Source organism: Symphalangus syndactylus, chromosome 15 (assembly GCF_028878055.3).
Source record: "Symphalangus syndactylus isolate Jambi chromosome 15, NHGRI_mSymSyn1-v2.1_pri, whole genome shotgun sequence".
NCBI classification, from domain to species: Eukaryota; Metazoa; Chordata; class Mammalia; order Primates; family Hylobatidae; genus Symphalangus; species Symphalangus syndactylus.
In genome coordinates this window covers 20,956,174-20,972,246 of record NC_072437.2, presented here as the reverse complement: position 1 = coordinate 20,972,246, position 16,073 = coordinate 20,956,174, and the positions used below count along the sequence as shown (strand labels likewise).

At 39.0% G+C, this 16,073-nt stretch overlaps 2 protein-coding genes across 5 annotated transcripts in view; one reads left to right on the top strand and one right to left on the bottom strand.

Moving 5' to 3' along the window:
• LOC134732631 (uncharacterized) overlaps positions 1-16,073 on the top strand; it is a 472,983-nt gene that overhangs the window by 432,265 nt on the left and 24,645 nt on the right. The window lies entirely within an intron of this gene.
• On the bottom strand, positions 1,573-13,430 carry LOC129463450 (serine/threonine-protein kinase N2-like). Of its 4 annotated transcripts, XM_063618939.1 has the most exons (3): positions 12,239-13,430; positions 7,337-7,357; positions 1,573-7,230 (listed from the first exon to the last, which is right to left on the bottom strand). In XM_063618939.1, the coding sequence occupies exon 3, from the start codon at positions 6,442-6,444 to the stop codon at positions 2,548-2,550; it is 3,897 nt and encodes a 1,298-aa protein (XP_063475009.1). In that variant the 5' UTR covers positions 6,445-7,230; positions 7,337-7,357; positions 12,239-13,430; the 3' UTR covers positions 1,573-2,547. The 4 variants fall into 4 exon arrangements, with proteins under 4 accessions (XP_063475009.1, XP_055099982.2, XP_063475010.1 ...); XM_055244007.2 differs by lacking the exon at positions 12,239-13,430 and having other exon boundaries at positions 1,573-4,079; positions 4,218-9,831; XM_063618940.1 differs by lacking the exon at positions 12,239-13,430 and having other exon boundaries at positions 1,573-4,001; positions 5,136-9,831.

Here is a 16,073-nt window from a genome sequence, read left to right as displayed (position 1 = left end):
ACATCAGTAGATATTTGGGAAATACAAATTAAAACCACAATGAGATACCATTTTACATCTGTTAGAAACACTGTTATCAAAAAGATGAAAGTTAGTAAGTGTTGGCAAGGATGCAAAGAAAAGGGAACACTTGTACACTGTTGGTGGGAATGTATATCAGTACAGTCATTGTGGAAGACAGTATGGAGGTTCCTAAAAAATTAAAAATAGAATGACTATATGATCTAGCAATCCTACTTCTGGGTATATATCCAGAGGAAATAAAATCAGTATGTTGAAGAGATATCTGAACTCCCATGTTTATTGCAGCATTATTTACAATACCCAAAATATGAAATCACACTAACTGTCCACTAATGCACGGATAAAGAAAATGTGGTATATATAAACAATGAAATACTATTCAGTCTCCAAAGAGAAGTAAATTCTGTCATTTGTGACAATGTGGATGAACCTGGAGGACATTATACTAAGTGAAATACACCAGGCACAGAAGACAAGTAAAGCGTGATTCTTACTTATATGTGAAATCTAAAAAAGTTGAACTCATAGAAGTAGAGAGTAGAATGCTCATAACCAAGGCCTGGGGGTGGGGGTGGGGATGGGGAGATCTTAGCCAAAGGTTACAAAATTTCGTGAGAAGGAGTAAGGTTTGGAGATCTATTGTGCAGCATGGTAAGTATAGTTAATAATGATGTACTGTACACTTGAAAACTGCTAAGAGACATTTTCAATGTTCTCACCACAAAAATGGTAAGTGTGTGAGGTGAAGGATGTGTTAATCAGCTTGATCTAATTATTCAACAACGTATGCATATGAACAAAACATCATGCTGTACACCGTATATATGCAATTTTTATTTGTCAATTAAAAAACTAATTTAAAAAAGACCTAAAGGGAACCTCTCAATGTGCTCTGTCAAATTTTATTGCATTTTTTTTTTTACAAATTTCAATCTATATAGATTTTAATTTGTGCATTTGTGATAATTTATGACGCAAAAAAACACTTGTTTTTTAGAATGACATAGTGAAAGGCACATTTCATTTGAATGCACAGTGTACCATTCTAAAATATCCAAATTTCTTTACAAAGTGCTTGAGCAGTCACATACACATACAGTAATAGCAAAATATATTTACACTCTATAAAGCTTAAAATTTTAAATCTGACTAAAAAATTAGTGCTTTCTTCAGCTTAATTGTGTAAATAGACCCTGCCTTCTAATTTTTTTAGCGATTTGACTTCAATTAAAAAAAATTCTGTACACTGTGTAGTTACAAAATGCTGTCAGTTTTTAATGCTAAAAGCCTATTTTAGACATTACTTTCTTTGCTATTTGAGAACCGAAAAAGTGAGCAGACTGTACCTCAAAAGTATTTAGTGTTTTATTTTAATGTTGTATTAACGCTGTTTAAATTAAAGCCAGACAATATGCTAACTTCCTCTATTGTCCTTTGCCAAGGAAATTAACTGGCATTTTAAAATAACTTTAAACCACATATTGCTCCCCCTTTCTAGAAGATTTACTCCCAAAGGATCTTGGGTAATAAACAATTTGCAAGGTAATATAAATGATCTCTGGACAATTTTAATTGTTCTCAGAGTACAATGAAAAGATGCTAAAACATCCCAGCAAATATTTATAAATGTTTTTAGCTCAACTCTCCATAAATCAGTGTTCTTTTTCATGTTTCTCATAAGATTTACACCTGGACAATTTTTCAGAGATGAGCTCACTGTGATTAAATAGTTAATTCAGTATGGGTACTTAACAGCTTGCTATTCCTGAGGTATAATGACCCTAACGTGCTAACTGGTGTTAGCTTCTTTTTTTTTTTTTTTTTTTAATTGAAACACGTGAAGATTTGTTTAAAAGTACCATTCTAATACTTCTTCAAAAGTGGCTTCTCATTGTACTTCAGCGTAAATATGAGCACCGGGAACAGTTTCATGGAGTTTAAGTTGAGTGAACATCGGCCATGAAAATCCATCACAAATACTTTTGGATCAATAGTCTATTTTAAAAAAGAAAGAAAAAAACCACTTTTTTACAGTCCCTAGCTTTGCCATATGCCCGCCTTAAGTGGAAGGAAAATTAATCACTTAACTATGTTTTACAAAAAGAAAAAAAGGCCTTGGAATGCTTTTTGTAAAACATCGTTAAGTGATTAATTTTCCTTCCACTTAAGGCGGGCATATGGCAAAGCTAGGGACTGCAAACAAGTGGTTTTTTCCTTTCTTTTTTAAAATAGACTATTGATCCAAAAGTATTTGTGATGGATTTTCATGGCCGATGTTCACTCAACTTAAACTCCATGAAACTGTTCCCGGTGCTCATATTTACGCTGAAGTACAATGAGAAGCCACTTTTGAAGAAGTATTAGAATGGTACTTTTAAACAAATCTTCACGTGTTTCAATTAAAAAAAACAAAACAAATCAAAACTCATCAGCTATTGGTGGCACAGGGAGCAAATGAAGGGTTGCTATTTTTAAGAGGTCTTCTTGTGAGTCAGTCAGCTTGGTTTCGCAGTGTCTAGCAACTTAACACCAATCAGCAGTGTAGTCAAAATCTCTGAACATTTCCTGCTCCTCTTCCGAAAGTATCCTTCGTTCTTGAGGTGGAGTCAGAATAGGTGCTTCTGAGGTAAATTCATCGTCGAAATGACTGACATCTTCTCGTCCTCTTATGGTAGGTATAAATGGTGGCTTTACTTTTTTCTCCATCAGAGCGCTCCAATCAATTAGCCAGAAAAATGGGTGCTTTTTTACATCCTCTGCATCTTTCTCAGTAGCCCCAAGGCGCCGCTCAGGATTTCTTCTTAACAGACTTCTCATTATAGAAATGGCTACTGTAGATAAGAACCTTGGATACCTTACTTCACCATTTACAATATTGTCATAAACTTTCTCTTCAAACTCACCAATAAAGGGAGAGTCACCAACAAGCATTTCATATATAAGCACACCAAGGGCCCACCAATCTACAGCCCTTGTATAAGAAGTTTCTGTTAATAGTTCTGGGGCAAGATATAGAGGAGTGCCACAAAATGTGTTTGTTCTATCTCCATATCCCATTCCTTCTTTGCAAAGACCAAAATCAGCAATTTTCACAAAGCCCTCCGTATCTAGCAATAAGTTTTCCAATTTCAAATCTCTATGAACAATTTTGTGTTCATGTAAATACTGCAACCCAAGAACTACACAAGCAGCATAAAATACAGCTCTTGGTTGAGAAAAGACATCACCAGTACAAGCGTGCATCGTTAGGTCCCCACCAGCAGCATATTCCATTACAAAGCAAACATGCTCTTTGGTTTGGAAACATGCAAAAAGGTTCATCAAAAAGGGATGCCTTACAGTATTCACAGTTTCGAAAATTCTTTTTTCACGCATCAGGATGTCTACTGCATCTTGAGCCACAATCTCTCCTTTCTTTAAGGCTTTTATAGCAAACATCTCATTTGTGTGTTTATATTCAGCTAAAAGCACCTTTCCATATTGTCCTCTTCCCAAGACAGCACAACACCTGAAATCTTGTAGATTAATCTGAAACCTTTGCTGAGATCTATCCTCAAGTTCTTGAATACCACTATATTCTAGGCCTGACTGAGGAGTATCAGGCTTGTATTCAGATTGAGATTTTGGAAGCATATTATTTCTGTCATTCTCAATATCAAAAGCAGTCTCTGAATCCTGTCCTGGTGTATCCAAAACTCTTAATTCAGAAGATTCATCTATTTCTCCGAGGGAAGAAGCTCGTGGTGGGGCTGGAGGAGGTTCAGGCTCAAGATCAAGGTCCAGTTTGATTGCTGTAGAATCACTAGCTGGAAGTGCTAGTTCAGGGATGTGTACATCAACCACTGGCACTGTAGTAGGCACAGGAGCTTGAGGGCTGAAGGTGCCAGAATGATTTACTGTAGGAATAGCTCTTCTTACTAGCCTTCTCCAAGTGGCAATAATAATATTCATTGGAGGAGCTCTGAGAAATCTTTTGCCTTGTTGCTTTGAAAAAATTTTCTTTTGTTTTGGAAGTTTTGGTCTTCTTTCAATAACTGGATTAAAAAAGGTAACCTCTGCAAATAAAGTACCCTGTGGTTCCAAATAGAGACACATGCCATGCCGTTGGTTGTCTAAAAACTCTTCTAACCTCAGAAATTTTACAGCACAGAGAGACCGCCAATCACGCCAATAAACTGAAATTTCTAGCTCACGTGACCTGTCCAGTTCCAGTGTAAATTTCTGGTCCCATGACTGATTGGAAATAGGTTTCCAGCTAGTTTGGCCAACCACAGTATTATCGAGCTTCAAAACAGCACAGACATCATTGGACAAGTCATCGGTTTTTAGAAGATTTCCATGACTTCTGCTTTTACTTTTACTCATTTTGATCATGAAACATGATCTGGTTTCACTTGGACTCCAACCAGGCAGTGCAACTGATGTTGCTTTTGACTGTCCAGGGACATTCTCTAGGATATCTTGGCAGCCGATAAGACGCACTTCCAAAGTACCTGTTAATGCTGCTGGTTTGGATAGTGTATTATATTGATTTTGTGTAGATATCTTACTTTGACGTGGACTTAGTGTTGGTGATGCAGCAACAAGTGAAAGTTCTTCAATAATAATACTGCTTTTGGGATGATTCTTGGGGAGTTCATTTAATCTTTGCTCTAATGAGTAACTTAAAAGGTCCAACTTCTGACTTGATTCATTAAATCTTGCTTGAGCTTCTGAAAGTGCTTTTCTGTCTGTTACTTTTCCTGAGCCAAGTAATTTCATTACATTCTTTGCACCTTCTGCCACTGCAAACTGTATCCTAAAATGATGCCTTAATTCTTCTATCCGAAGTTCAAGAGGACTTATCACAGGTTTTGTATTATCAAAAGCCAATTCATTAGTCTGGACTGCCTGAAGGATCTGCATTCGTATGACTTCTATTTTTGTCTTGCTGTCCTGGAGCAGTTGCTGAGCTATACCATGGAGTTTCCGATCCTTTGAAGATCCATTTGAATACATCTGTATCATATTCTCTGCATCTTGTTTTACTTTAAGTTCTATATCCAACTGTTTTTGTAGAGCCTTCAATCTATTGTTGCTAGTAGAACAACGAGGGTCGCTATTTGGAGTACCTGGAGTCGTTGGGCAATCTTTAATACCTTCTGGATCTGATACAACAATATATGCATTTAATTCCTGCAGCTTGTGATGTAGTTCTTCTAATTTTTTATTCGATTTTTTCAAAATGTTGTCTACGTAAGCCAAACTTTTTTTATCTGTTGTGACTTTCCTCAGATTTTCAGCTCCCTCTTTGATTTTCAGTTCTTTCCTTATTTCTCTCTTAATTCGATCCTTGATATCATCCAATTTCTGCTGCACCATTGTATCTGAAAAGTCTAATTTTGGAACAGCACTCACATTCTCAGAAAACGGAAGACTTCGGGAATCCCCCTGCAGTTCCGTGAGCAGAATCTCCCCCCGTTGGGGGTTGGACGCCATCGCGCTCCGGTATGGACTCCGCACCCGGACGCGGCCGCCGCTGGCGAAGGGAGCCTTCAATCTATTGTTGCTAGTAGAACAACGAGGGTCACTATTTGGAGTACCTGGAGTCGTTGGGCAATCTGTAATATCTTCTGGATCTGACACAACAATATGTGCATTTAATTCCTGCAGCTTGTGATGTAGTTCTTCTAATTTTTTATTTGACTTTTTCAAAATGTTGTCTACGTAAGCCAAACTTTTTTTATCTGTTGTGACTTTCCTCAGATTTTCAGCTCCCTCTTTGATTTTCAGTTCTTTCCTTATTTCTCTCTTAATTCGATCCTTGATATCATCCAATTTCTGCTCCACCATTGTATCTGAAAAGTCTAATTTTGGAACAGCACTCACATTCTCAGAAAACGGAAGACTTCGGGAATCCCCCTGCAGTTCCCTGAGCAGACTCTCCCCCCGTTGGGGGTTGGACGCCATCGCGCTCCGGTATGGACTCCGCACCTGGACGCAGCCGCCGCTGGCGAAGGGAGCCTTCAATCTATTGTTGCTAGTAGAACAACGAGGGTCACTATTTGGAATATCTGGAGTCCTTGGGCAATCTGTAATATCTTCTGGATCTGATACAACAATATGTGCATTTAATTCCTGCAGCTTGTGATGTAGTTCTTCTAATTTTTTATTTGACTTTTTCAAAATGTTGTCTACGTAAGACAAACTTTTTTTATCTGTTGTGACTTTCCTCAGATTTTCTGCTCCGTCTTTGATTTTCAGTTCTTTCCTTATTTCTCTCTTAATTCGATCCTTGATATCATCCAATTTCTGCTGCACCATTGTATCTGAAAAGTCTAATTTTTGAACAGCACTCACATTCTCAGAAAACGGAGGACTTCGGGAATCGCCCTGCAGTTCCCTGAGCAGACTCTCCCCCGGTTGGGGGTTGGACGCCATTGCGCTGGTATGGACTCCGCACCTGGACGCGGCCGCCGCTGGCGAAGGGAGAAGGCGGGACGGAGCTCGGAGTGGGGGTGAGGAGAGGGGAGAGAAAGAAAAAACAACAACTAGGGATTTATGGAGGCGCAGCCCCTGCGGGAGGCGCGGCTTATTCCGTCTGGTTCATCCAGAGAGGCGGGGAACGAGGACACTCCTAGCGGGCTTCCTCTCACTGCCTGCCGGCCGCCACCACCGCCCACACTGGAATGTTGGTCTAGTTGCTCTGGGTGACACCAGAATCCGCCTCAAGCTTCTGTGTTCTGAGCACTGAGGCCACCTATTGCATTTTTTTAAAAACTTGGAGTCAATGACATGGATGACCAGTTAATCAAGGCTGCCCACTTGGATGCCTTTTTTCATGTCTCTGAAAATTCAGAGAATTCATCGAACATTCACTAAGCATCTACAGCCAGGAATGGTGTGGACACTTATTAAATTATTGCTGAATAAAATAGTAAACCACACTTACTTAGAGGCTGGTCTTGCAGATATTACAGAAACACTTGTCAATCATAAAACAAGATGCATGTGTTCTTATAACCTGCTGACCAGTTTATCAAAGTTCTCCTCAGAGTCTTCCTTAGGTAATTGCCCTCTATTCAGCTGGTTTCCCTAGCAACAGCTGACATTCTGAGAAAGGCAGCTGTGGCTCTGCCTTAGCTCCATCCATTGCTCTCTAGTGGGTTTCTGTAATTTTCCGTAGCAGCAGCACCTATGTTCATGTTGTATTATCTTCTCATTGTTCTTGTGAATTTTTAAAAAATAAGGGTGGGTTATATATACAGTTTGACTCATTTCCATTAAAAACAATTAAAATGATTGATAAAATGAAAACCAACAAAAAACTCACCATCATAAATATGTCTCCAAGCTGGCAAGAAAGTAAGGAATCCTCAGATTAAAAACTGAATCGAGACAGGCACCCAGAAACAAAAGCAGAGACAACTTTTGCATTGAGGATATTTGCCATGAATTTGAGCCTGGGTGCTCAAGGTCTTGCAGGGTATGGAAAAACAGAGACAAAGACTAGGGCCCAACCAGGTTGTGATTTAATAGAAACCCCACCCCCACATATAAACCCTGGACCCCAAAGCCTATACCCTACAAATAAACATGCTCCCTGCCCCTCTCCCCAGGGGACAGTGAGGACACATACTATATGGAGTCACTGACTGTATTAGTCTGTTTTCACGCTGCTGATAAAGACATACCTGAGAGTGGGTAATTTAAAAGAAAAAGAGGTTTAATGGATTCACATTTCCATGTGGCTGTGGAGGCCTTGCCATCATGGTGGAAGGCAAAAGCCGTGTCTTACATGGCAGTAAACAAGAGAGAATGAGAACCAAGCAAAAAGGGAAACCCCTTATAAAACCATCAGATCTCATGAGATTTAGTCACTACCAAGTGAACTGTATGGGGGGAAACTGCCCCCATGATTCAGTTATCTCCCATCAGGTCCCTCCTATAACATGTGGGAATTATGGGAGCTACAATTCAAGATGAGATTTGTCAAGATGAGACATAAACCATATCACTGAGTATACAGGGAAAGTCTCCTTTGGGAATTTGCAACTATACACTGGCCCTCGCATGGTTTGTAACCCAAATTCACACAATCTATGTTGTCTAAAAAACATACCATCAAAAATGTAGTTTAAAGTGATCCCAGGCTGGTAGTAGTACTGCTTGCCTAGCGGAACCAAGTGCAGTTCTTTTCTGGAAGAACTACCTTGCTTCTAAAAACAGAAGGTAAGATATGGCCTAAGACAGAATAGTGAATTTAAAGATAAACCTGAAGAAACCACAAGAACAAAGCATAGAGAGAAAACAAGGTGAGAAACAGGAGAGTTTGAGAACCATGGAGGAGAGAATGAAAAGGACTAACACAGGTCTGATGTGAGAATGACAGGGAGAAAGAAAGAATCGGGTAGAAACAATATTCGAAGAGAGAACAGCTGAGAGGTTTTTAGAAAGCCATCTACAGACTGAGAAAACCCAGCTATGGTTGCGTGCAGTGGTTCAATCCTGTAATCCCGGCACTTTGGGAGGCTGAGGTGGGTGGATCACTCGAGGCCAGGAGTTCAACGCTGGCCTGGACAACATAGCGAAACCCTGTCTCTACTAAAAATACAAAAATTAGCCAGGTGTGTTGGCACATGCCTGTAGTTCCAGCTACTCAGGAGGCTGAGGCAGGAGAATCGCTTGAACCTGGGAGGCAGAGGTTGAAATGAGCCGAGATTGTGCCATTGCACTCCAGCCTGGGCAACAGAGCCCAGACTCTGTCCCCCCCCCAAAAAAAAATAAAGCTATAAATATAATCATAAAGCAGGATAAATGCATAGAACTGCACTCCTGGACACAGCAAAATGAAAACTGAAAACCATGAGAAGATAAAGTCCTCCATAGAGAGAAGACATACAACCTTTCAAGAAGTGATGCTTAATTTGATAGCTTGCTTCTTAATGGCAACAATGGGGGCCAGAAAATGGCAGATCTGTACTGAGAGGAAAAAAACACTGATGCAGAAGTTGAATCTCAGGTTCCACATCTCTCAAATATGAGGGCTAAGTAGACATTTTTAAACAACCCAAAACTCAGAGAGTTTGCAACATTTAAACACCCAGTAAGGAAAATTCTAAAGGCTATTTTTTTCAGGCAGAAGAAAATGACCCCAGATAGAAAGTCTGATGTAAACAAAGGATTAAAGAACAAAGAATATGGCAAATGTGGGTAAACCAAAGCTAATATTGATGGAATGAAACAGAATTAAAATATCTTTTGGAGTTAGAAAAGCATGATAGGACTAAAATACTTGGCAATAGCGTACAGATGGGAAGAGAATAATATTGAGTTTCTTGTGTTTGGGGGGAGAAGGATAAAAATACTGCTTTCCTTTAGAATACAGTGTATACAACTTTCAAAATAGAAGAGGAAAAAAATGAGAAAATAATAATCAGTCCAAAAGAAGGTGAGAAGAGAGAAGAAATGAAGTAAAGAATAAGGGAGAACAAACAAAAGCACAAGATAACCAGGTACAAATAAATCTAATTTATAAATTTAGTAATTATGACCAATATAAATGGACTTAAATCTTCAGGTACAAGGCTGTGTTTATAAAATGTACTTATATGCTTTTTATCAGAGATAATATGAAATACTTACAATGGCAACAAAAGCCAAAATTGACAAATGGGATCTAATTAAACTAAAGAGTTTCTGCACAGCAAAAGAAACTACCATCAGAGTGAACAGGCAAGCTACAGAATGGGAGAAAATTTTTGCAATCTACTCATCTGACAAAGGGCTAATATCCAGAATCTACAATGAACTCAAACAAATTTACAAGAAAAAAACAAACAACGCAAAGATAAATAAGATATAATCCCTTTATTCTCAAAGACCTCACATGTCTTATTTATTTTTGTGCCCTAAATCTTTATGTATTGATTTGAATCAGTAATAAGGACACGTGATTCCAAATTAGAATGATAGCTTCTATTTATGTCTCTATCCAACCCGCACTCCCAGTCCGATCAATTTGGTATCATCACTACTTTCCTGTGTGTCATTTTAGGGTTTCTTTATGCAGACACAGTGCGCCCTCACATGCGCACGCACACACAAACACAAACATATTCCTTTTTCTTTCTTTCTTTCTCTTTTCTTTCTTTTTTCTTTTCTTTCTCTCCCTCCCTCCCTCCCTTCTTTCCTTTCTTTCTTTCTTTTTCTTTCTTCCTTCCTTCTTTCTTTCTCTCTCCCTTTCTTTCTTTCCTTTCTCTCCCTTTCTCTTTCTTTCTTTCTTTCTCTTTCTTTCTTTGTCCCTCTTTCTCTTTCTTTCTTTCTTTCTTTCTTTCTCAAAAGTTAACAGGTAAACCATCCTGATCTTTTTTTTTTCACTTAATGTCTTAAAAAGATCTTTTAATATTTGTACACAGAAAGTATTCCTATTCTATTTTTTAATGGCTGCATAATATTCCATTGTGTGAATGATTGTTTAACCCAAGATTTCTCACCCTCAGTCCTAGTGAGAATTAAGGCAAGATAATTTTTGTTGTGGAGGTTGTCCTATGCAATATAGGATGCTTAGCAGCATCCCTGCCCTTCACCCACTGGATGCCATAAGTGTCCCTCTCTCCAGTTGTGACAACCAAAAATAAATCACTCCTGGTTGAAAACCCCTGGTTTAAACAATCCTCTAATGAGGAACATTTTTCTTCCTATCAAATTTCTATCATCACGAACTATGCAGTAATGAGTAATCTTGTAACATGTTATTTTTCACATGTGCAAGGATATTAGTAGAATAAATTACTAGCTATGGGATTTCTGGGTTACAGTGAAAGTACATTTTTAATTTGGGAAACATTGCAAAATTTCCCCCATAGAGATTGTGTCATTTTGTATTCCCATCCACAACGTATGAGATGCAATCACCTTTCTATGTGATAACTGAAAACCTAAAGAAACATGTATGAATGAGGTATGCCAAAAGGTCATTGCACCCCTTTTGTTAAAGAAATCTGTGTCTGTGCTAAGGAAGGTTGAATGAAATGCAAATTCCATATTTTTGTACAGGTGTCCTTCTGCCTAGACTTATACCATCAACCTATTTAGGGAGAGGCCAATAACCACTTTGAGGCTTTGCCTTCCAGGGATGAATGGGAGGCTTTGTGACTGGCTTTGACCAAAAAGCTGTAATTTCTAGGCTGTTAGTCTTTAAACATAATACAAAGAAACCTGACTTCCTTCCATTTAGGTACCAAGTGGATGCTCAATAGATTCCCTGCAGAAGCTGAACTCTAAGCTCAGCAGGAAGGATGTTTCTCCCTTCCTTCAACAAAAGTGAGCAGGCAGCACTTCCAGGATGTTAAAACAATTGATGTTTTCCGCCTGTAAACAGAAGGCCTGGAGCAAAGCTCAATATTTAATAAGGAATAAAAGGGTCTAAGGAAACTATGACTAGTTTCTTTCTTTTGGTGTTCTGACATTTCCATCTTATTGAGATCCAAGGCCTAAAATATAGCAACGTGTAGTCCAAGGAGGAGGAGTACATCTAATTGGGCACATCCCAAAACATTATGTAAAATACAACATAGAGATACAAGAATGAACACAGTTCCAGTGGAACAATGGCTCAAAACAGCCTGGGGAAGTGATGAGGGAGAAGGGGAGAAAGGCACTCTAGGCAAAAGGAATGGTATCTTCAGCCACAAGAATCAAGACTGGTGCACTCAGACACTGAAAAAGGCTCACAGAGAGAGGTGGACAATGATCGGGAACAGTCTTAACAGTCTTTTTTTTTTTTTTGAGACAGGGTCTTGTGGTCTCCCTCTGTTGCCCAGGCTGGAGTGCAGTGGCACAATCTTGGCTCACTGAAACCTCTGCCTCCCCTGCTCAAGCGATTCTCATGCCTCAGCCTCCCAAGTAGCTGGGACTATAGATGCATGCCACCATGCCTGGCTAATTTTTGTAATTTTAGTAGAGACAGGGTTTCACCATGTTGCCCAGCTGGTCTTGAACTCCTGAGCTCAAGTAATCTGCCTACCTCGGCCTCCCAAAGTGCTGGGATTACAGGTGTGAGCCACCATGCCCAGCCCGGAACAATCTTCCATGACAAAGAAGAGGGTCAGGATTTTATGATATAGGAAACATGGAGCTAATAAGAGTTTGTTAGCATGAGAGTGGGACAGAATAGAGTTTGGTCGGTGTGCAAGACAAAGACGGTGGCTCACCATCTTTGGAAGAAACTCACCTGAGTGGGAAGAAACTTGTGGCCTGGACTTAGACAGTAGTTACAATGGGCCAGCAGAGAGAAGATGGGGAGTGGGCTTAAGCCCAGATGAGAGAGCAGGGCAGAATCCTCATGGGAGAGGTTTCTCCTCACTCAGCAGGCTCCTTCCATACTCCTTCTCCAATCTGAGGCTAGAACATAAGTTGGATCATATCACTTCTCACCTCAGACTCCTCCGGTGGCTCCCATCTCATTATGAGTAAAGACCCAACTGGTTAAAATTGCAACAGGGCCTTATGTATCTGCTAGACCGAGACCCTAGAGGGAAACAGAAGCTTTCCAGGAAAGAGGGCATGTGCACAGGCTTGACTTCTTCCACCCCCACCGGCTTCTCTCCCTTTCCATCTCAGTTACACAGGTCTGGGAAGCACCAGGATAGCTGGTTTCTGGACCAGTCAGGACAGAAGTTCATGTGAGCTTGTTGGGAGGAACGGGGGATTGGGAATTCGATGTGTGTAAATAGTTTCCATCCTAGTGTTTAATGTAAGTGGTAGTGATGAATGTAGCAAATGGGAAAAAAAAAGCAAATTAATTCTGATTCTCTAATAGTTGAGCTCCTTGGCACGCTGTTGTAACTAATAAAATATATTTTATTCAGACTTTGATTGCCATGAAGTCACAAATATGTGTATATTTATTTGCAGTAAGCTTCTTACCCAGTTTTCTTCTGTGTTTATCTTCTTTCATTCTCTATGTTTGTGACTTTTTATCTTGGATCGTCTTATTGTGAGGGGATTAATAATGGCCTGCAATGATGTGCATATAATCACCTGGGACCTGTGAATGTTACAGGGAAAAGGGACTTTGCAGATGTACTTGAGTTAAGGATCTTGAGATGGAGGATTGTCCTGGATTTCCTTGGTGGGCCCAGTGTAATCACAAGGTCGTTATGAAACAAAGGAAGGAGACATGAGAGTCAGAAAGAAGGCGATGCAATCATGGAAGCAGATTGGAATAAGGTGCCTTTGATGGCAGAAGGGGCCATGAGCCCAGAAATGCAGGCAGCCTCTAGAGGCTAAAAACACAAGAAAATGAATTCTCTTCTCAGAGCCTCTGGGAGGAATCAGCCCTGTGACGCTGTGATGTTGGCCCAGTGGAACTGACTTCCTACTTCTGGTCTGTGTTGTTTTAAACCAATAAGTTAGTGGTAATTTATTATAGCATCAAGAGAGAACTAGCAACCTATTGACAGATTTTGTTGTTTGTTTGTTTGTTTTTTACAATGATCTACCTAAGAGGTATGGTCTAGTGATCAAAAAACATGGTCTTGGGAGCCAGGCTCCTGGCTCTACCACTCACTATCTATGTAGACTTAGCCAGGCTATTAAACCCGTCAAGTGCCATTTTCTTTTTTTTTTTTTTTTTTTTTTGAGATGGAGTTTGGCTCTGTCGCCCAGGCTGGAGTGCAGTGGTGCCATCTCGGCTCACTGCAAGCTCTGCCTCCTGAGTTCACGCCATTCTCCTTGTTGTGGGTACATATTAGGTGAGTATATTTATAAAGTACATGAGATATTTTGATACAGATGTACAATGTGTAATAAACACATCCAGGTAGTGGGGTTATCCACCTCAAGCATTGATCATTCCTTTTTGTTACGAACATTCTAATTGTACTCTCTGGTATTCTAAAAAGTACAAAAATTACTGTTGACTGTAGTCACCCTGTTGTGCTAGCAAATACTAGATCTTATTCATTGTATCTAACTATATTTTTATACCCATTAACCATCCCCATTTCCCGCTCCTTCCTCACTACCGTTCTCAGCCTCTGGTAACCATCATTGTACTTTCTACCTCCCTGGGTTCACTTGTTTTAATTTTTAGCTCCCACAAATAAGTAAGAACATGTGATGTTTGTCTTTCTGTGCCTGGTTTATTTAACTTAATATGACAACCTTCAGTTTCATCCACTATGTTGCATGTGATAGCATCTCATTCTTTTTTATGGCTTAATAGTACTCCATTATGTGTAAGTACCATATTTTCTTTATTCATCTGTTGATGAATACTAAGTTGATTTCAAATCTTGGCTATTGTGAGTAGTGCTGCAATAAACATGAGAGTGCAGATATCTCTTTGATATACTGATTTCCTTTCTTTGGGGTATATACCTAGCAGTGGGTTATATGGTAGTTCTAGTTTTAGTTTTTTGAGGAATCTCCATACTGTTCTCCATAGTGGTTGTACTAATTACATTCCCACCAACAGTGTACAAGTGTTTCTCTTTCTCAATATTCTCACCGGTATTCATTATTGCCTGACTTTTGGATATAAGCCATTTTAATTGGGGTGAGATGATATCTCATTGCAGTTTTGATTTGCATCTCTCTGGTAATCAGTGATGTTGAGCACCTTTTCATATGCCTGTTTGACAATTGTATGTCTTCTTTTGAGAAGTGTCTATTGAGATCTTTTGCCCATTGCTTAATAGGATTATTAGATTTTTTCCTGTTGCATTGTTTCAGCTCCTTATATATTTTGGTTAATCCCTTGTCAGATGGAAAGTTTGCAAATGTTTTTCTCCCATTCTGTGGGTTGTCTTTTCGTTTTGTTGATGACATATTTCCTTTGCTGTGCAACAGCTTTTTAACTTGATGTGATCCTACTTACCTATTTTTGTTTTGATTGTCTGTGCCTTTGGAGTATTACTCAAGAAATTGTCACCCAGACCAATGTCCTGGAGAGTTTCCCCAATGTTTGCTTGTAGTAGTTTCATAGTTTGAGGTCTTAGATTTAAGTCTTCACTCCATTTTGATTTTATTTTTGTATATGGTGAGATATAGGGGTCTAACTTCACTTCTCTGCCTATGGATATCCAGTTTTCCCAGCACCATTTATTGAAGAAACTGTCCTTTCCCCAATATGTGTTCTTGTCACCTTTGTTGAAAATTAGTTCAATGTAGATGTATGTCTTTATTTCTGGGTTCTCTATTCTGTTCTATTGGTCTATGTGTCTGTTTTTATGTCAGTACCATGTTGTTTTAGTTACTGTAGCTTTGTAGTATAATTTGAAGTCAGGTCATGTGATTCCTCCAGTCTTGTTCTTTTTGCTCAGGATGGCTTTAGTTATTCTTGGTCTTTTGTGATCCCATGTACATTTTAGGATTACTTTTTCTATTTCTATGAAGAATGTCATTGGTATTTTGGTAGAACTGCATTGATTCTGTAGATTTCTTTGGTTAGTGTGGACATTTTAACAATATTGATCCTTTCAACCCACGAAAGTAGAATATCCTTTTGTGTGTGTGTCCTTTTCAATTACTTTCATCAATGTTTGATAGTTTTTATTGCAGAGATCTTTTACTTCTTTCGTTGAGTTTATTCCTAGATATTTTATTTGTAGCTATTGTAAATTGGATTACTTTTTTGCTTTTTTTTCAGATTGTCTGCTGTTGCCATATAGAAATTCTACTGATTTTTGTGTATCGATTTTGTATTCTGCAACTTTACTGAATTTGTTTATCAGTTTGAATAGATTTGGGTGGAATCTTTAGGTTTTTCCAAGTATAAGATTATATCATCAGCAAACAAGTATAATTTGATGTTATCCTTTCCAATTTGGATCCCTTTTATTTCTTTCTCTTGTCTGATTGCTCTAGCTAGAACTTCCAGTACTATGTTGAATAACAGTGATGAAAGTAGGCATCCTTGTCATGTTCCAGATCCTAGAGGAATGGCTTTCAGTTTTCCCCCCACTCAATATGATACTAGCTGTGGGTCTGTCATATATGGCTTTTATTGTGTTGAGATATATTCCTTCTATACCCAGGTTTTGAGGCCTAGACTGCCTTTCAGG

Bases quoted from the DNA above. Each gene is read 5' to 3' on its own strand.
- LOC129463450 (XM_063618939.1), bottom strand. From the start codon at position 6,444: ATGGCGTCCAACCCCCAACCGGGGGAGAGTCTGCTCAGGGAACTGCAG.